Genomic DNA, 21,870 nt, shown 5'->3' with positions numbered 1-21,870 from the left:
AGGACAGTAACCATAGCAACAGTTCCAACATGCTCAATGTACTCATGGCTAGCTCAGACTTCGAATTTACAAACAGGTCAGTAACCATAGCAACAGAGTACTAGGACAGTAGCCATAGCAACAGTCCCAACATGCTCAGACATTGAGCTTACAAACAGGTCAGTAACCATAGCAACAGTTCCAACATGCTCAATGTGCTCACGGCTAGCTCAGACTTCGAATTTACAAACAGGTCAGTATCCATAGCAACAGAGTACTAGGTCAGTAGCCATAGCAACAGTCCCAACATGCTCAGACATTGAGCTTACAAACAGGTCAGTAACCACAGCAACAGTTCCAACATGCTCAATGTGCTCACGGCTAGCTCAGACTTTACTTTATAAAAAGTTTGCTTTTTAGGTTGGAAATGCCCTTTTGTTTTCTAGCTGAACAACATCCTATATTATTGTACCCTAATTTATTTCTACTGCCAGGTGCATCTCTACATTTGTTTGAATGTGACAAAAAACCCAAAATCAAATAATATTGAAACATAGTCACTGACAGGAATTGATCCTTTGATCTGTCATACCTCAGTCAGGTTCTTTGCCACTAAACTAGATCCATGCTTCTATTTATCACAGAAAGATAGACTCTAGAAAAATAAAAAGTGAAATGAATATATAAAAAATAAAATGTCCACTAATAGGGATTGATCCTTTGATCCGTCATACCTCAGTCAGGTTCTTTGCCACTAACCTAGATCCATGGTCCTATTTATCACAGAAAGACAGACTCTAGAAAAATAAATATATGAAAAATAAAATGTCCACTGATAGGGATTGATCCTTTGATCCGTCATACCTCAGTCAGGTTCTTTACCACCGAGCTACATCTATGCTCCTGTTTATTACAGAAAAACTGACACTTGAAAGAGAGAGAGAGAGAAAAAAAAGTTGCATTGATTTTACAGCTGATTTCATTTCACTTTATTATGTAAAGCGGGATTCATTGATCTTATGGTTTTCTCTCGTAGCGGAATATCAGGAGTATCCTCGTGTTTGGCTTGTTACACTCAGTCCGGTTGATTGAAATTCCCAACTTGTGTGTGGAACAGGATCAGTCTGGTTGATTGAAATCCCCAACTTGTGTGTGGAACAGGATCAATCTGGTTGATTGAAATTTCCAACTCATGTGTGGAACAGGATCTAGTTCACTGGTAGAGCAAGGCTTCATCTAGAGAAGGACGGAAGAAAGGAATATTTTATTTAACGACACACTCAACACATTTTATTTATGGTTATATGGCGTCAGACGTATGGTTAAGGACCACTCAAATATAGAGACAGGAAACCCGCTGTCACCACTTCATGAGCTACTCTTTTCGATTAGCAGCAAGGGATCTTTTAAATGCACCATCCCATAGACAGGATAGATGAGAGGAAACCTGTTGCCACCATGCAATGGGCTATTTTTTTTCAACAAGCAGCAAGGGATATTTTATATGTAGCATCCCACAGACAGGATAGTACATACCACAACCTTTGTTACACCAGTTGTGGAGCACTGTCTGGAATGAGAAATAACTCAATGGGTCCCCCAATGGGGATCGAACCTAGATAGACCACACATCAGGTGAATGCTTTACCGCTGGGTAACGACTCACCCGTTCGCCATGACAAAGTCAATGAGAAATAACCCAATGAGCCCAGCGACGTGGATCGAGCCTAGACCCATTCTTTTATTGGCTTCTCACATTCCAACCAGTGCTCCATGACTGGTAATTCAAAGGCCATAGTATGTGCTGTTCTGTCTGTCGGAAAGTGCACAAAAAATATCCCTTGCTGCTAATGGAAAAATGTAGCAGGTTTCCTCTAAAGACTATGCATCACAATTACCGAATGTTTGATATCTAATAGCTGATGATTAATAAATCAATGTGCTCTTGTGGTGTTTTGTCCTGGACCAAGCCACTGGTGGCTATCCAGATACTTGGCCCACGACAGACATGCCTGAAACCTTAGTGGTATATGGTGTTCTGTCCTGGACCAAGCCACTGGTGGCTATCCAGATACTTGGCCCACGACAGACATGCCTGAAACCTTAGTGGTATATGGTGTTCTGTCCTGGACCAAGCCACTGGTGGCTATCCAGATACTTGGCCCACGACAGACATGCCTGAAACCTTAGTGGTATATGGTGTTCTGTCCTGGACCAAGCCACTGGTGGCTATCCAGATACTTGGCCCACGACAGACATGCCTGAAACCTTAGTGGTATATGGTGTTCTGTCCTGGACCAAGCCACTGGTGGCTATCCAGATACTTGGCCCACGACAGACATGCCTGAAACCTTAGTGGTATATGGTGTTCTGTCCTGGACCAAGCCACTGGTGGCTATCCAGATACTTGGCCCACGACAGACATGCCTGAAACCTTAGTGGTATATGGTGTTCTGTCCTGGACCAAGCCACTGGTGGCTATCCAGATACTTGGCCCACGACAGACATGCCTGAAACCTTAGTGGTATATGGTGTTCTGTCCTGGACCAAGCCACTGGTGGCTATCCAGATACTTGGCCCACGACAGACATGCCTGAAACCTTAGTGGTATATGGTGTTCTGTCCTGGACCAAGCCACTGGTGGCTATCCAGATACTTGGCCCACGACAGACATGCCTGAAACCTTAGTGGTATATGGTGTTCTGTCCTGGACCAAGCCACTGGTGGCTATCCAGATACTTGGCCCACGACAGACATGCCTGAAACCTTAGTGGTATATGGGCATGTTAAAAATACTCTCTCTCTCTTTAGTGGTGTTGTTCAATAAAATAAACTTTAACTATTAAATTGTATTTCTTTTTTGTTTGTATAGCAATACTGCAAATCACAAAATATTAGTGACCAGAAAATATGAAATTTAATGAAGCTATGCAAACCGTTTTTACTTTATATAACTGTTATATAAATGGATTAAATTCATGTTTTACAAATCTTCTGACATTCTCTGGCACTGGGTGAGGAACGGCTTTTGTGTTTGTCTTGGAGCAACACGTCAATTTCCCTGTCACAATTCACGGCTTGTTGATTGCCTTGCATCCCGATTAAGACGTTTAATCTTTTAACTCGACTGCTGGCAATGGAAATCAAATAATAGTTTCCCCGTCACTTCACTTCTGTATTCAGCCTCACTTCCATTTTGCCAATACAACGCCAAACTCTTTTTATTCTCATGAAACGACTTTTGTCGTTTTCGCGATAAGATTGACTTTTCCTACTCTTCCTCCCGTACGTCAATTCTGTGTCCCGATTCATGGCGTATTTGTGTTAATATGATTGAAGCAATATAATCAATGTTTCATTCTCGCGTCAATCTGGGAGGGAAAATTGCGGGAGAGTGTCATCTGCATGGTTATTTTCTTTCCATCCTAAACTGATGCCTCGGTGATTTTGGATTTAAATTGAAGTTAGCTGGGGAAAAAAAGGGAGAGAGCTCTTTGGGTTAAAGAAAACTGTAAGACTTTTACAATTTTTATTGATCATTAATGGGGTTTTATTGGCAAAGATGGATGTACTGAAATGAAAGGATGTGTAATCAATGAAACTGGAAATAGTATTGTGAGCGGTGAGGACACTTTCAGTTAAATTAGGTGGGACGTAGCCCAGTGGTAGAGCGCTCTCTCAATGTGCGGTCGGTCTGGGATCGATCCCCGTCGGTGGGCCCATTGGGCTATTTGTCATTCCAGCCAGTGCTCCACAACTGGTGGAACAAAGGCTGTGGTATGTACTATCCTGTCTGTGGGATGGTGCATATAAAAGATCCCTTGCTGCTAATTGAAAAGAGTAGCCCATGAAGTGTCGACAGTGGATTTCCTCTCTCAATATCTGTGTGGTCCTTAACCATATGTCTGACGCCATATAACCATAAATAAAATGTGTTGAGTGCATCGTTAAATAAAACATTTCTTTCTTTCCTTGTGCTGTTGCACTTGGGACTTGGCTGTGAGAAATTGCATAATAAAAAAATTCCTTTTTGGTAATGAAAAAATGTAGCGAACTTCTTGTAAAAAAACATGTCAAAATTATCATGTTTAACATCCAGTAAAGCTGTGTGCCCTAGTGGTGCTAATAAACAAAACAAACTTTAACGTTGTAACTTTACATTTACTGATGGAAAGAAATGACGGAACAAATGAGGTCTTAGATGAAAGTTAATTCACTATTAGTGTAGTTGTTGGTATAAAAACAATAATATAGCATTAGTTTGAATGTCAGTAATATGGTTAATTCTCGGGACAATATGGATGAGTGGTTTCGATGTAGTCAGTATTTGTTGTTAGTAACACTGTGGTTAAGCGCTCTGCTGATGCGCAATCAGTCTAGGATCGATCCCTGTCGGTGGGTCCATTGAACCATTTCTCATTCCAGCTAGTGCTCCACAACTTGTGTAACAAAGGCCATGGTATGTACTATCCTGGTTGTGAGATGCTGCCTATAATAAAAGGAAATGTTTTATTTAACGACGCACTCAACACATTTTATTTACGGTTATATGGCGTCGGACATATGGTTAAGGACCACACAGGTATTGAGAGAGGAAACCTGCTGTCGCCACTTCATGGGCTACTCTTTTCGATTAGCAGTAAGGGATCTTTTATATGCAGTATCCCACAGACAGGATAGCACATACCACGGCCTTTGATATACCAGTCGTAGTGTACTGGCTGGAACGAGAAATAACCCAATGAGCCCACCGACGGGGATCGATCCTAGACTGACCGTGCATCAAGCAAGCGCTTTGCCACTGGGCTATGACCCCCCCCCCAACCCCCCCCTGCGTATAATAGATTCATTGTGCAAATTAGAAAACGTTTTCCATTGTGTAGTGGCAGCATGTTTCCTCTGTCATTATCAGTGTGGTCGTTAACCATATATCCAGCTCCATTTACCATAATTAAAATGTGTTGAGAGGGGTCGTTAAATAAAACATTCCTTCCTTCTATCTCTTATTATTTATCCATCATTATAGTAGACATGATGGAGAAGGCCTAGTAAGTTGTATAACTTGTGCCTAATCCATTTGTTTTTAAAAAGCAATAAAATATGTTTGATTTCATTCTTTTCAAATTATTTTCGCTGTCCTGGGCACACACATCACAGCTATCTGGGCTGTCTGTCAAGGACAGTTGGTTAGCTGTTAGTGGTTTAGTGACCTTACCCATTGAGCCCTTAAGAACTTGCTCTGTGTTGGAGCCGGTACTGGGCTGCAAACCCTGTACCTACCAGCTTGTAGTCCGATGTAGTAATAGGTTTCTTGTTTTTTTCAGTACACTGCGTCTGGAACATGACATAGACCAGCTGAGTCTGACAGAGAAATCATCCAATGATTCCACCCCTTCCCCGACAGTAGCTCGGTCCGCGCCAGTCACTCCTACCCACAATCCATCAGGAAGTGTCGACGTTGGTTACCGGGACAGCCATCAGCGTGGCTTTTTCGAGGGTCTGCTAGGATGCCTGCGACCGGTGTGGACAATTATTGGCAAAGCGGCAGCAGCAGAATTGAAACAACAAGGTACGTATATATGTAGCATGAAGGCAATTGCATATGCCACCATTTGTCATTTGTATTTGTGTAAATCCAACCATTGTGGACTCATAAGTTATTTGAAAGGTGGAAGTGACTGATTTTGTCTCTTTCGCTTATAAATGCCTTGAAAAGAGCTCCTTTTTTTTCTTGTAAGATATGCAACAATGGTTTTTGATAAAGTAAGATAAAGTAAAATATATATTTTCAGGCAATTTTGTGTGTGTGTGCTATTTACAACCCTAACAGTTAAGAAAATGGCCACAGCGAAAGCAAGAACCTCTGCTGCATTTTCCAAGCAGTTTTACAGTTAATGTTTAAGAGAGGAGTTTCATTTGTCAGTGTTAAAAAGGGGTTTTGTTTCAAAAAATTTGTATCACTTTTCTTACTGGTAATTACTAGTAAGAAAAGTGATACAAAAATTTGAAGGTTCCACAACTAAATAAATGCTGTGGAAAATTAAAAGCACCATCATGACAATCTTCACAGCATTGCCGATCTCATCATCTAATTGCCAAGTTATATTTAATAAGTCAGCTGTCGATGTTTATTTATATATAGAGAAGATGACTTGGAAGTATTTAAACAGTTTGAGTACAGGAAACATTTTGTTTTCAAAATCTTGATTAGCAATATTTCTGATTAATTAAAAATTGATTACCGACTACTGTTCAATGTTTTAAAATTGTGTAGTGATCTCTGATACTTGCCTAGCGAATCGTAACATGATACTGAACAAAATGTTTCCTGGAGTACATCACATTATCTTAGTTTTATGTATATTTTGACACTTCAGATGACAGCGAGATCCCGTCTGAGAACATCACAATGTTAATGTTATGTATATTTTATCATTTCAGATGACTGGGAGATACCGTTTGAGAACATCACAATGTTAATGTTATGTATATTTTATTACTTCAGATGACTGGGAGATCCTGTTTGAGAACATCACAATGTTAATGTTATGTATATTTTATTATTTCAGATGACTGGGAGATACTGTTTGAGAACATCACAATGTTAATGTTATGTATATTTTGACACTTCAGATGACAGGGAGATCCCGTTTGAGAAAGAAAGAAAGAAAGAAGTGTTTTATTTAATGACGCACTCAACACATTTTATTTACGGTTATATGGCGTCAGACATATGGTTAAGGACCACACAGATTTTTTTAGAGAAACCCGCTGTCGCCACATAGGCTACTCTTTTACGACAGGCAGCAAGGGATCTTTTATTTGCGCTTCCCACAGGCAGGATAGCATAAACCATGGCCTTTGTTGAACCAGTTATGGATCACTGGTCGGTGCAAGTGGCTTACACCTACCCATTGAGCCTTGCGGAGCACTCACTCAGGGTTTGGAGTCGGTATCTGGATTAAAAATTCCATGCCTCGACTGGAATCCGAACCCAGTACCTACCAGCCTGTAGACCGATGGCCTGCCACGACGCCACCGAGGCCGGTCCTGTTTTAGAACATCACAATGTTAATGTTATGTATATTTTATCATATCAGATGACTGGGAGATCCTGTTTGAGAACATCACAATGTTAATGTTATGTATATTTTATCATATCAGATGACTGGGAGATCCTGTTTTAGAACATCACAATGTTAATGTTATGTATATTTTATCATATCAGATGACTGGGAGATCCTGTTTTAGAACATCACAATGTTAATGTTATGTATATTTTATCATATCAGATGACTGGGAGATCCTGTTTTAGAACATTACAATGTTAATGTTATGTATATTTTATCATATCAGATGACTGGGACATCCCGTTTGAGAACATCACAATGATATGTATATTTTATCATTTCAGATGACTGGGAGATCCCGTTTGAGAACATCACAATGTTAATGTTATGTATATTTTATTACTTCAGATGACTGGGAGATCCTGTTTGAGAACATCACAATGTTAATGTTATGTATATTTTATCACTTCAGATGACTGGGAGATCCTGTTTGAGAACATCACAATGTTAATGTTATGTATATTTTATCACTTCAGATGACTGGGAGATCCCGTTTGAGAACATCACTGACCTCCAGTGGTTGGGGAGCGGCGCGCAGGGTGCTGTGTTCCTTGGTAAACTCAACGGGGAGGAAGTGGCCGTCAAAAAGGTCCGCGATGTCAAGGAGACGGACATCAAGAACTTACGCAAACTCAATCACCCAAATATCATAGCATTCAAGTAAGATATTTAATATACCTGAATATCATAGCATTCAAATAAGACATTTAATATACCCGAATATCATAGCATTCAAGTAAGATATTTAATATACCCGAATATCATAGCATTCAAGTAAGATATTTAATCACACAAATATTTAATACCCGAATATCATAGCATTCAAGTAAGGCATTTAATATACCCGAAAATCATAGCATTCAAGTAAGATATTGAATCACCCGAATATTATAGCATTCAAGTAAGATATTTAATATACCCGAATATCATAGCATTCAAATAAGACATTTAATATACCCGAATAAAATAGCATTCAAGTAAGACATTTAATATACCCGAATATCATAGCATTCAAGTAAGACATTTAATATACCCGAATATCATAGCATTCAAGTAAGACATTTAATATACCCGAATATCATAGCATTCAAGTAAGATATTGAATCACCCGAATATTATAGCATTCAAGTAAGATATTTAATATACCCGAATATCATAGCATTAAAGTAAGATATTGAATCACCCGAATATTATAGCATTCAAGTAAGATATTTAATCACACAAATATTTAATACCCGAATATCATAGCATTCAAGTAAGACATTTATTATACCCGAATATCATAGCATTCAAGTAAGACATTTAATATACCTGAATATCATAGCATTCAAGTAAGATATTGAATCACACGAATATTATAGCATTCAAGTAAGATATTTAATATACCCGAATATCATAGCATTCAAATAAGACATTTAATATACCCGAATACCATAGCATTCAAGTAAGACATTTAATATACCTGAATATCATAGCATTCAAGTAAGACATTTAATATACCTGAATATCATAGCATTCAAGTAAGATATTTAATCACACAAATATTTAATACCCGAATATCATAGCATTCAAGTAAGATATTTAATATACCCGAATATCATAGCATTCAAGTAAGATATTTAATATACCCGAATATCATAGCATTCAAGTAAGACATTTAATATACCTGAATATCATAGCATTCAAGTAAGATATTTAATATACCCGAATATCATAACATTCAAGTAAGATATTTAATCACACAAATATTTAATACCCAAATATCATAGCATTCAAGTAAGATATTTAATATACCCGAAAATCATAGCATTCAAGTAAGATATTTAATATACCCGAATATCAGAGCATTCAAGTGAGATATTTAATATACCCAAATATCATAGCATTCAAGTAAGATATTTAATATACCCGAATATCATAGCATTCAAGTAAGACATTTAATATACCCAAATATCATAGCATTGAAGTAAGACATTTAATATACCCGAATATCATAGCATTCAAGTAAGATATTTAATATACCCAAATATCATAGCATTCAAGTGAATATTTAATACCAAAATGTCAGAGCATTCATATAAGATATTTAATCAAATATCAACTATTTTAGTAAGATATTTATGACCCAAATATCAGAGCATTTTAGTAAGATATTTACTTGTAAACAAATATCATAGCATTCAAGTAATATACTTAACACCCAAATATAAGAGCATTCAGTTATGAAATTTAATCAAATATCATAGCATTTAAGTAAGATATTTAATATCAAATATCATAGGACTCATGTAATACTTATTCTCATACCAGTAATACTTATTCTCATACCGGTAATACTTATTCTCATACCGGTAATACTTATTCTCATACCGGTAATACTTATTCTCATACCGGTAATACTTATTCTCATACCGGTAATACTTATTCTCATACCGGTAATACTTATTCTCATACCGGTAATACTTATTCTCATACCGGTAATACTTATTCTCATACCGGTAATACTTATTCCTGTTAGGCTTTTGGGGTGTCAAGAGTTAAATACCATTTTCAAAACAATTTTCATTTTTTATATATACCTATTAATTATATATGTTTCAGGGGTATCTGTACACAGGCTCCATGTTACTGTATTATAATGGAGTACTGTCCATACGGACAGCTGTATGAACTGCTCCGAGATGGCAAGGAGATCCCCCCTACCGTCATATTGGACTGGGCCAAGCAGATAGCCAGTGGCATGAACTACCTCCACTCTCATAAAATCATACATCGAGACCTCAAGTCACCAAAGTAAGTCTGAAAGTGCCGTTGTCACAGATAATTATTGATTTTTGGAAAAATTTTGAGTTTTAAAAAAAAATTATTGCCCCAGAGAAATTTGGTAATGTCAGTGAATATTTGAATATACTTTTATTTTTCATTTCATTTCAACTTATTTTCGTGCTTATATCCAATTAAGTTTCAAGCACGCTGTCCTGGGCACACACCTCAGCTATCTGGTCTGTCTGTCCAGGACAGTGGGTTAGTTGTTAGTTGGTTAGTGGTTAGTGAGAGAGAAGAGGATGTAGTGGCTTTACACCTACCCATAGAGCCCTTAAGAACTCGCTCTGGATGGGAGCCGGTACCGGGCTGCGAACCCTGTACCTACATGCCTGTAGTCCGATGGCTTAACCACTGCACAACTGAGGCCAGTACTTTTATTTAGTTTACAAAGTATATAAATAGAGCAATTCCAGTTGTATAATATATTTCCCATGATGTAGTTCAGTCTGCCATGCTGGAGACCAAGATTATTTATCTAGCTAAGCAAATGTATTATATTGTAAATAACTTGAGTTTGGCTATCTATAGGAACAAAAGGACAACTGTTTTATAAGTAATAACAATGTTCTATTTTACTGTAAAATTTTCAGTAAAATTTTATTGGTAATTAAAACAAAAAAATTTTTTAACGGTTTTTAAAATAATTGTCTCTATTTGCAGTGTTTTAGTGTAGAGAATGAGTGTGTGAGATAAAAGATTTTGCTAATATTGTGTTAAAATTCTTATGTTAATTTTATAGTGTTTAGTTACATGCTGATATTACTGTTACTAAAATCCCTGTGTGTCTCTCTTTGCAGTGTATTAGTGTCGAGCAACAATGTGATAAAGATTTCTGACTTCGGCACGAGTCGAGAATGGAACGACAAGAGCATAAAAATGTCGTTTGCTGGAACCGTCGCATGGATGGCACCAGAAGTGATCAGAAATGAACCGTGTTCGGAGAAAGTCGATATATGGTACGAACGTCTGAAATAAGAGGGAGAGAGATGGAGAGAGAGAGAGAGAGAGAGAGAGAGAGAGAGAGAGAGAGAGAGAGAGAGAGAGAGAGAGAGAGAGAGAGAGAGAGAGAGAGAGAGATGGAGAGAGTGAGAGGAGGGATGGAGGGGAGAGAAAGAGAGTGAGAGATGGAAGAGAGGGAAAGAAAGCTAGGGAGAGAGAGTGTGTGTGTGTGAGAGAGAGAGAGAGAGAGAGAGAGAGAGAGAGAGAGAGAGAGAGAGAGAGAGTGAGAGGATGGATGAGAGGAGGGATGGAGGGGAGAGAAAGAGAGTGAGAGATGGAAGAGAGGGAAAGAAAGCTAGGGAGAGAGAGTGTGTGTGTGTGAGAGAGAGAGAGAGAGAGAGAGAGAGAGAGAGAGAGAGAGAGAGAGAGAGAGAGAGAGAGAGAGAGAGAGAGAGTGGAAGAGAGTGGAAGAGAGGGGTAGAGCAAGAGAGAGAATGAGAGTGTGTATGTGTGTTGATTTTGATTTTACATTCAGACTGTGATTTGGGAGTTATGCAGAACATACTATACTATTTATTTGCTGTGTGTTTCTTGTCTAGAATCTCTGTCATCGTTCTTTCAGGTCGTTTGGTGTGGTGATTTGGGAGCTGTTGTCGGGAGAGATTCCGTATCACGACGTTGATTCGTCGGCCATTATATGGGGGGTTGGCAGTAACAGCTTACACCTTCCTGTTCCCACGACGTGTCCCAATGGCTTTCAACTACTCATGAGACAGTGCTGGTAAGTCACATATATATCATGCTTTGTAGTTCCCACGACGTGTCCCAATGGCTTTCAACTACTCATGAGACAGTGCTGGTAAGTCACATATATATCATGCTTTGTAGTTACCATGACGTGTCCCAATGGCTTTCAACTACTCATAAGACAGTGCTGGTAAGTCACATATATATCATGCTTTGTAGTTCCCACGACGTGTCCCAATGGCTTTCAACTACTCATAAGACAGTGCTGGTAAGTTACATTCCAGGAAAACACCGAAAGTGACTGTCATTTTGACATAATATTATGCACTAAATAAAGACAGTAATTTCAATTTCTATTAATATGGCTATAATCCAACCATTATAGGGCTGAAAAGCCTCGAAACCGACCATCATTTTGACATAACATTACGCACTAAATAAATACAGTTATTTCACTTGCCATTAATTATGCACTAAATAAATACAGTTATTTCAATTGCCATTAATTACGCACTAAATAAATACAGTTATTTCAATTGCCATTAATTACGCACTAAATAAATACAGTTATTTCAATTTCCATTAATTACGCACTAAATAAATACAGTTATTTCAATTTCCATTAATATGATTATAATATTACCATTCCCTGGCCGGAAAACTCTGAAACTGACCATCATTTTGGCAGGTTGTCATGAGTTATTCCAGTTTCCATAAATATGGCTATTTTACCATTACAGGGCTGGAAAACCGCGAAACCGACCGTCATTTTGGCAGGTTATCATAAGTTATTCCAGTTTCCATAAATATGGCTATTTTACTATTGCAAGGCTGAAAAACCCCAAAACTGACCATCATTTTGGCAGGTTGTCATGAGTTATTCCAATTTCCATAAATATGACTACTTTACCATTGCAGGGCCGGAAAACCCCGAAACCGACCGTCATTTCGGCAGGTCCTCATGCACCTCGAGATTGCATCGCCAGAGTTGTTGTCGTTTGGGCGTGAGGACTTTCGTGACGAGCAGCTGTCGTGGCAGGATGAGATCCGCGAACACTTCCAGAAGATGAGGGCCGAGGGATCGCACTTCCCACAGCTGGAGGAAGAGCTCATTAAACGCAGGAAGGAGGAACTCAGGTGCTTTGAAACATAGTTTAGCATCCATTAAACGCTTTTGCAGGAGATATCACTGGCACTATAATTTACGATATCTCCTGTGATATCTCCGCAGGAGATATCACTTCTTATAATCTTGATTGGTCAAATTTTAATCACAAGACAATGTTTTTTTTATGTCACTGTGTTTGTTTCAGCGGTAAACCTACCATTAGTGATGTCACGCCACTGCCGTTCTGCTAGTTAACGACATTCAACCCACATTACTGTCATTGTTTACAACTGTCGCAAATGAAAAGAATGATAATGGATGATAAAAAGAATACCCCCCTCGTGTCTTGTGATATCATAATTTATCAGCACTCGTTGATAAAAGTATAAAATCCTTGGCAAGCCTCGATTTCATACTTTTATCAACTCGTGCTGATAAATTATGATATCACAAGACACTCGGGGAGTAACCTCTATCTATTGCTTTTTAAAAAAGAACAAATGAATTGAGCACAAGTTAAACAATTTACGAGACCCAATCCATAATAGATACATGTCACTACAGTTCAAGCCTTCGGATTTCACTGATTATTATATTGACTATGATTCTTAATGGAACCTAAAAACAGTTTCCGATGGGTTCCCATCATCAAGGAGGAACTCAGGTGAACATGGGTGGGTGGAAGGATGGATGGATGGATTTATGGTTTGGACTGACTGGTATATTGAAATGCATGGATTAATCAATGGGCGGGGGTGTTAGGATGATTTTTGAGTGGGTGGATGGTTGGGGTTTTAATGGACAGATGGATGGAGATATGGATGAATGGGTTCATTGATGGATGGACAGACTGACTGACTGGAATACTGAAATTGAGATGGATGGATGGATGGACGGTGAGAATTTAGGTGGGTTTTGGATGGACGAATGGATGGATGGACAGACTGACTGATATACTGAAATCTAAAATACAGATGGATGGATGGATGCAGGAATGGACATAGTTGGATGAATGGACAAATTGGCATACCAGTTGCAGATGATTAATTGGATGAATGGATGGGTTGGGAAGGTGGATGAGTGGGTAGCTGGGTAGGTGGCAGGATAGATGAATGGATGGAAGAAAGGATCGAGGGATAAACAGAACAAGGGACAGATAATCATGAGGTGGGGGTTTTGTTTTTATCCTGCAACCACTGTTTCTATTGACAGATTATGATGACAGATTAAAGCAAAGTCATAAACATATACTAGCAGATTATGACTTTTGACGTCACTCATATGATGTCACACACAAAATTGCTCATTTGACCTCTAGGTCATCGTACAATGTTACAGAAATAACAGAAATAATAGCTTTTCCCCTTATTTTTTTTATGGTCTGCAGGATAAAATTAATAACTAGTTACTGACGTCGAATATCTGCTTTATCCTGTGAAGGTAAGAATGGGAAATTTCACAAGGCTTTGCCGAGCAAAATTTCTCATTCAGCCTGAACAGGATAAAGCAGATATCCGATATCATTAATCAGTTATTCTCTATGTAAAATGCAGTAGGGCATAAGATCAATAAGATCCTTGGTAGAGGAATGATTTTTTCCCCCAAGTGATCATGAAACACTAAAGTAATATAATTTTAATCCAGTGTTTTGTTTGTAGACACGCCCAGGATGTGCGCGACCACTATGAGCGGAAACTGGAGAGAGCGAACAACCTCTACATGGAGCTGACGGCCTGCATGTTACAGCTGGAGAAACGTGAACGCGAACTAATCAAGTGAGTCAGTCAGAATAGATGTTGAGCTCATCTCAGATATAGCTATGATTTTATTCATTTCCAGGTGCGTTTTGTTTGAGAAACATAATTGACTCCATAAAGGGCGGGACGTAGCCCAGTGGTAAAGCGTTCACTTGATGCGTGGTCGGTTTGGGATCGACCCCCGTTGGTGGGCCCATTTCGCTCTTTCTTGTTCCAGCCAATGCACCACGACTGGTATATTAAAGGCTGTGGTATGTGCTAGCCTTCTGTGGGATGGTGCACATAAAAGACCCCTTGCTACTAATTGAAAATTGTAGCGGGTTTCCTCTTTATAACTATATATCATAATTAACAAATGTTTGACATCCAATAGCCAATGATTAACAAATCAATGATTTTGTAACTGCCTGGTGTGTTTTGTTTGAGAAATGTAATTGATACCATTAAGCAAATGGGTGAAAGGGATGCTCAGATGTGATTTATGAATATAATTCTTTATATTTCATTTTTTTTATAACTTTTATGAGCCAGATGTATTGCATATAAGTAGATTAATCCTTAATTTTAACCCTTTCCCTGTTTATTTGTTTAATTCTTTCACTGCTAATGATTTTGCTATGCTGGACTAGTCAAACTTCAAAAAATGTCCTTCCATTTTGCAAATTAGTGGCAGGTAGAAGGCTGGCCTCAGATTACAGTTATCTTCCCATTTGGTTGTCGAAAATCCGGAAGTTTGACCGCGCAAGTAGTCTGCTGTTTGACTGTGATTATTTCATGGCAGACAGCTATGAAGTGGCAACTGTTTGACTGAAGTGACAGGGGATAGCATGTAGTTTGTAAACATGTGTAACTTGTTGACATTGAAGACTTGTTTGTGGTAATTCCGGCCCATGCAAAAGTAGTGCTTTTTGTGTAAAATGGGTGTACTCCGGCCTGGTTTAGAGGGTGTGTCTGTTTAAACCAATATGCTGGGAGAAAGAGCTGGACAACAGGGGTTGTCCTTTTCAGGGTATGTGTCCCCCATGCAGGCAAAGGTACATACAAAACTTCACGGGCCTGCTGATATTAATAGGCTATATAGAAACATATAGCGAAATTAATTGTGGTCTGAGGCCTGATATAGTTCACACATTACACCGGTTAAATGCTTGATTCTGATGAAAGTATTATAACCAGAGAGGTGAAATTACACAGACTGATAGTGCATACCACAAGGAATATGAAAACTAATTTATTTATTTTCTAAATATTTTATTAAATTAAAAAACATTTTTTTTGAATTTATTAAAAATTAAAATTAAAATTTTCAACTTTTAAATTTCAGTATCCTCCAAAATAGCATAAAATGACCTCTGATGTTACTGCAGGTTGTTGCAATATTTTTTAACAGTTTTGAGCTAATAATTTGGTAAAAAAGAGCAAAAGTTGGATTTTGTTAGTCAATATTGAGATTTTAATTTTTTTTACATATTGAATTTTAATGAGTTTCTCAATTATTGCAAATGGACAGAAGATCTAAATACAATGAATATATCACTACTAAATGTAATTAAACACTTTAAATAGATAGTATACAGTTTTTAACAAGATTAAGTACTCTAATAATACATTTCACCTACATTTATGTAAATTACACACTTGAGTCATTTTTCAAAAATGGTCTTTTATCCTTAGAAAATCTAATAGGCTAATATTCTATGCTGTCTGAATGTATTTATTGTGTAGTAATCAGATGCTGGTATACTTGTCAAGTTTATTGCAGAAAATGTGCCAAAAAGGTTAACATTTGGCTTGTAATACATATGGCAGAATAATCCATAATGCATATTCAGTGGTCATTACTACAAACATCTTTCCAATCAAGAAATACTACACTGAGGTATCCCAGACACTGGCACATGACTACACTTGTTAACAGTTATCACTGGAAACTGAAAAATATGGTGCAAGTACCTCTTGGTAGGATTTATATCAGCATTTTGTGACAAAATCTTCATTTTCAAAGTTGTCGTCAAAAAAAAAAATATTATGGTGTATACTTAAGTAATATCTGTAGGGCATATTCATATTAATATGCATTTATATGGACTGTTTTGCCTTTTACAAAGTGGCTACATGTCTAATACAGTAAATGAAGTAGATTAAGTAAATACAGCAGGTCAAAATTGAATATGAGGCCTATCATGTCTAATTTTCCCTGAAATTAGTGTGTAAACATTTGTTGCAAATGGCCCCAATTTTGTGACTTTCACCATCCCTCTGACACATTTCTAATAATGTATCATGAATTCAGTCACCATATCTTTACTAAGCCTCCACTTATCATACCTAAAATGCAAAATTTTACAGTTTTAGATTTTTTTGTTTTTCAAAAATTTAAATTTAAGTTAATATTTCATTAACAATGAAGTAAAATCTAATGATTGATTTTTTTTCCTTTAAATATTTCAAAATCTTTCCAAGACAACACTGTGCAGATAGAACATATGTAGAAGAAAAAATAGCTGCTCATTGTATGAAGAAATTCCAAAATTTGATAAAGTTATTACATTTTGAAGTTGGTGTCCCTCAAGTTTCCATTGCTAAAATTGGCCATGGCAAGGCACTGTGGTAGGTGTTTTAACACAGCCTCTGTATACTCTCAGTTTAAAGGTGACATACCGATACTTACCAAGCATTGCTTTAATATGTATATCATTGGAATGCATTAGTGTGGGCCAGTTTTTAGGGGAAAAAATTGACTGATAGGCCTCAGATTACAGTTATCTTCCCATTTGGTTGTCCAAAATCCGGAAGTTTGACCGTGCAAGTAGTCTGCTGTTTGACTGTTATTATTTCATGGCAGACAGCTATGAAGTGGCAACTGTTTGACTGAAGTGACAGGGGATAGCATGTAGTTTGTAAACATGTGTAACTTGTTGACATTGAAGACTTGTTTGTGGTAATTCCGGCCCATGCAAAAGTAGTGCTTTTTGTGTAAAATGGGTGTACTCCGGCCTGGTTTAGAGGGTGTGTCTGTTTAAACCAATATGCTGGGAGAAAGAGCTGGACAACGGGGGTTGTCCTTTTCAGGGTATGTGTCCCCCATGCAGGCAAAGGTACATACAAAACTTCACGGGCCTGCTGATATTAATAAAAATGTTATAGCCACTAAGGCTATATAGAAACATATAGCGAAATTAATTGTGGTCTGAGGCCAGGCTTGAACTGGTTTCAGAAAGAAAAGAGTGTAAAGGGAAGTAACTCTCTGGCTTGTGGCAGCCATGGATGTTCTCATTGCAGTGAAGAGGTTAACAATCATAAACTTAAGGATAGTCCCTTTAAAATAATATGGCCATTCAACAGTTACATAATGCTTGATGGGGGATCATGGAGGAGAGAGTGGGGGGGGGGGGGGTGTGTGTGTTTGTCAACAGTTAAATCACATTTTCAAAACAATTTTCATTTTTTATATATAAAGTAAAATGAAGTCAGATGTTATTATTTTGTTCTTTATGAAATTATTTTTATCTAGTACTTATTACCAAACAAAAGAAAGGTAAATACAAACAGGAAATATATAATATTAGTCAAATTGTGTGTTAATCACAGGGAAAGCTGGTGACGTGAATTGACAAATGTTACATAATTTTACAGCGGGTGGCCTAAAAGTGTTACAGAATATTACACAGAGAGAATTAAGGGGGATATAAAAAATGCCATAATTGTTGAATGGCCACTGCTAGAAAAAGAAGTATGAGGATAGAGCTAATTTAAAAATAGGTTGTGAAATGGAGAAACTTATTGAGTTGTTGTTTTACTGTTTATATATTCTTATTTCAGACGAGAACAAGCGTTAATGTTGTTCTCCAGGAAAAAGAAAAGTATTGTGAGACCAATTATTAAAGCTCAGGAACGCATTGAGAGAATCGGCAAAAAGAGGTCGTATAAGTCAGCTGGAGCTGACTTGAACAGGTATGGATATATGTATCAGTGTGATTGTAGCAAAATAATAAACAGAATGCTTGAATTGACCTCCTGCCCCAATTCTGGAAAAGCCCTTGTATAGGTTACACACCACAATTCACTTTTTGCATGTAATACAATACAAAACAATTTTTATGTCTGAATTTATTGTGTGAAAAACAGGACAGTGTCAAAAATACAGTCGCTTGGTAACTACCATAAAAAAAATCAATATAGCTTGACAACATATTTTATTACTTATTCACTCTTTTGGCAGCATACTACATGCATATTTGTTATCATTTAGTAATAAAAATAACAAGTAACTTCAAAAACAATAGGTTATTTTTATGTCACAAAAGTCAACCTACTTGTAATCATCAAAGAAAGATTGGGAAAGGTATTTCTGTATTTAAAACCCCCAAAATGCTTTAATGATTTCCTAAACCAGACTATATTAAGCTGATACACTGAGTAAAGAAATGGGAAATGTTAAGTGTGGAGCTAAAATAAGATAAGAATCTATAACATAATATGTAAGGTTGTTTTAACATTTTCTCATTGTTCTGATCATTTCTCCTCATTTCATCTGCACTGCCGATCACCTTCTTTATACTTACCCAGTGCATCATTTAGCAAGTTTTTTTTTTTTTGCACCAAGGTCCAGTTGACTACAATACATACACATCATGCTAAATATTGTGTACAAAGATGAATTCCATAAATACAACTGCAATGGATGTTGCCATCTTTTTCACTTAACATAAAAGTGATTATCTACACGGCTGTCGTATTTTTCGAAGAAAAGTCCTGTGTAAGACCACCACACCATATCTAAACTTTCCCATGCTAAGCCCAGATTACATCTAATAGTGTTATAATGTTGATTATTATCCATATGGTTCAACATGACCGAGTTAATAATAATCATACGAAGCACACGTGTAATAACAAGTGTAATGACATAATTTTTGGAAGCGATGTTGCTTCTCCAGTCCTAGCTCAGACTGTGCATTTGAAATATGATGCCATTTTGTCGTCTCCTAGTTGTGGCTGAGGGTCTTGTTATTCATAAAGAAAACAACAATAATAATATGGATAATAAAGAAATTATTACTCATGTCAGGATTCATGTATTACCCTTGTTCTCGCTTGGGCAATACAAAAATCCTGACACTCATTTCATAAAATCAGTACAACACACAAGCTCATATAATAATCTCTATATATTCCATCGGTTTCATTTATTCGTTCTTCTTTCAGTCCAGACTCCCAGAAGACAGAAGGAAGCATGACGACAAGCTCGGAACAAGTTCTTCCATCACCGACCAAAATCCGCGCACGGAAAAGCCGGCACCGTCGAATCAACAGCCGCGGTCAGATGAAGGAGATCATGTCGCCCATCAAAGACGGGTCGCACGACGAACACCAACATCAGAGTAGCGGCGGCAGTGCCGTGAAGTTACAGCACGTCGACCCACACGGCGTGACGCCCAAGTCGTTCAAATACATGGGGCCGGGGACGGCAATCCGGGAGTACAAGAGCGAAGATGAGCACCGCGACGATTCCAGCGATCAGTCGTTCCGTCAGAAAAACAAAAACAACGCGGTTGCCGTGGACGACCGTAACCTGAACGACGTGTGTTTCGGATGCGACGGCGGGTGCAGCGACGCGACTTGCAGTAGCAAAAGGTCGAGTCAGGTGAGCGCCGACGTGGAAAGCAACACTTGCGACTCGGTGTGCAACAGCCCGCGACACCAGACGCATCAAGTGTACGGCTGTATAGAGAATGTGAACCCGGTGGACCTTCATCTTCAATCAAAGAAATTCAGGGAAAAGGACTCAAACGAGAACCTGAGCTGCCCGTTGGAGATTTCGGCCGGCATCGACAAAATGACGGCGGACATTAACGAGATTCTCATTCTCGAGGACACGAAAAAAAGGGCGGACAATGCTGTCGATGGAAGGGCAGATAACTGTGCTGAGAACCCAGTGAACAATTCAAACGTTAACGTCTCGGTAAAGAGAGGGATTAGCGAGGCGGAAATTTCTCCGAAACATTCACCGGTTCTTGAACAAGTTAAAATATCGGAGACGGTACCCATGAGAAAGAAACCTGCAGTTAAGTTCAGAAATATAAAGGTAAGAAAAGTGTGTTTTTATTCTTTTAATTTTTTTAAAGTATAATTTTAATGAAAGTTAAAATCTCAATCATTGTTGCCGTTTCATAGATAACATTACATTTATCTGACTACAGTCTGTAATCAATATTTACCAAAATTTTCTTGGCAACCAACAGTTAACAGAACAATTAATATTGTTATACCATTAATTGCTATAATTATATATTAATTTTCATCCATCAACATTTTCTTACTCGGTATTAAGAGTACCGTACCAGTATGTAATAGAAACAGGTCTGACCCACCGCACTAACTAATAATCGCCAGAAGATGGGTAGTTAAGTAGGTGGTTACAGGTGCATCATAACAATGCCAGAAGTAACCACTGGACACTTTACAAAATTATAAATTAAGATATTATTTTGGTTTGTGCCCCACCCTTACCTCCACCCCTGCTAAATGTTGTGCCCCGCCCCTGCTAAAAATTGTGCCCCACCCCTGCTAAAGATTGTGCCCCACCCTTGCTAAATATTGTACCCCACCCTTACCCCCACCACTGCTAAAGATTATGACCCACCCATACACCACCCCTGCTAAATATTGTGCCACACCCGTTAAAAATTGTGCCCCACCCCTGGTAAAGATTGTGCCCCACCTCTGCTAAAGATTGTGCCCTACCCTACCCCCACCCCTGTTAAAGCTTGTGCCCCACCCTACCCCCACCCCGTTAAAGATTGTGCCCCACCCTTACCCCACCCCTGCTAAAGATTGTGCCCCACCCGTTAAAGATTGTGCACCACCCTTACCCCCACCCCTGCTAAAGATTGTACACCACCCTTACCCCCACCCATGTTAAAGATTGTGCCCCATCCTTACACCCACCCGTTAAAGATTGTGCCCCACCCTTACCTCACCCCTGCTAAAGATTGTGCACCACCCTTACCCCCACCCCTGCTAAAGATTGTGCACCACCCTTACCCCCACCCATGTTAAAGATTGTGCCCCATCCTTACACCCACCCGTTAAAGATTGTGCACCACCCTTACCCCCACCCATGTTAAAGATTGTGCCCCATCCTTACACCCACCCGTTAAAGATTGTGCCCCACCCTTACCTCACCCCTGCTAAAGATTGTGCACCACCCTTACCCCCACCCCTGCTAAAGATTGTGCACCACCCTTACCCCCACCCATGTTAAAGATTGTGCCCCATCCTTACACCCACCCGTTAAAGATTGTGCCCCACCCTTACCTCACCCCTGCTAAAGATTGTGCACCACCCTTATCCCCACCCCTGCTAAATATTGTGCCTCCAC

General features: G+C 38.5%; 1 protein-coding gene across 1 annotated transcript in view; it reads left to right on the top strand.

Moving 5' to 3' along the window:
• The window catches only part of LOC121387666 (mitogen-activated protein kinase kinase kinase 13-like), a 103,141-nt gene that overhangs the window by 76,962 nt on the left and 4,309 nt on the right, over positions 1–21,870 (top strand). Inside the window, exons 4-12 of the mRNA XM_041518853.1 lie at positions 5,304–5,548; positions 7,586–7,769; positions 9,711–9,902; positions 10,733–10,891; positions 11,497–11,655; positions 12,540–12,758; positions 14,388–14,504; positions 18,309–18,440; positions 19,695–20,574. Coding sequence (XP_041374787.1) covers positions 5,304–5,548; positions 7,586–7,769; positions 9,711–9,902; positions 10,733–10,891; positions 11,497–11,655; positions 12,540–12,758; positions 14,388–14,504; positions 18,309–18,440; positions 19,695–20,574 — 2,287 coding nt within the window. The remainder of the gene's footprint in view (positions 1–5,303; positions 5,549–7,585; positions 7,770–9,710; positions 9,903–10,732; positions 10,892–11,496; positions 11,656–12,539; positions 12,759–14,387; positions 14,505–18,308; positions 18,441–19,694; positions 20,575–21,870) is intronic.

Source organism: Gigantopelta aegis, chromosome 13, assembly GCF_016097555.1.
Source record: "Gigantopelta aegis isolate Gae_Host chromosome 13, Gae_host_genome, whole genome shotgun sequence".
NCBI classification, from domain to species: Eukaryota; Metazoa; Mollusca; class Gastropoda; order Neomphalida; family Peltospiridae; genus Gigantopelta; species Gigantopelta aegis.
The sequence above is the reverse complement of the archived record's forward strand: the minus strand, read 5'-3'. Positions and strand labels throughout refer to the sequence as shown.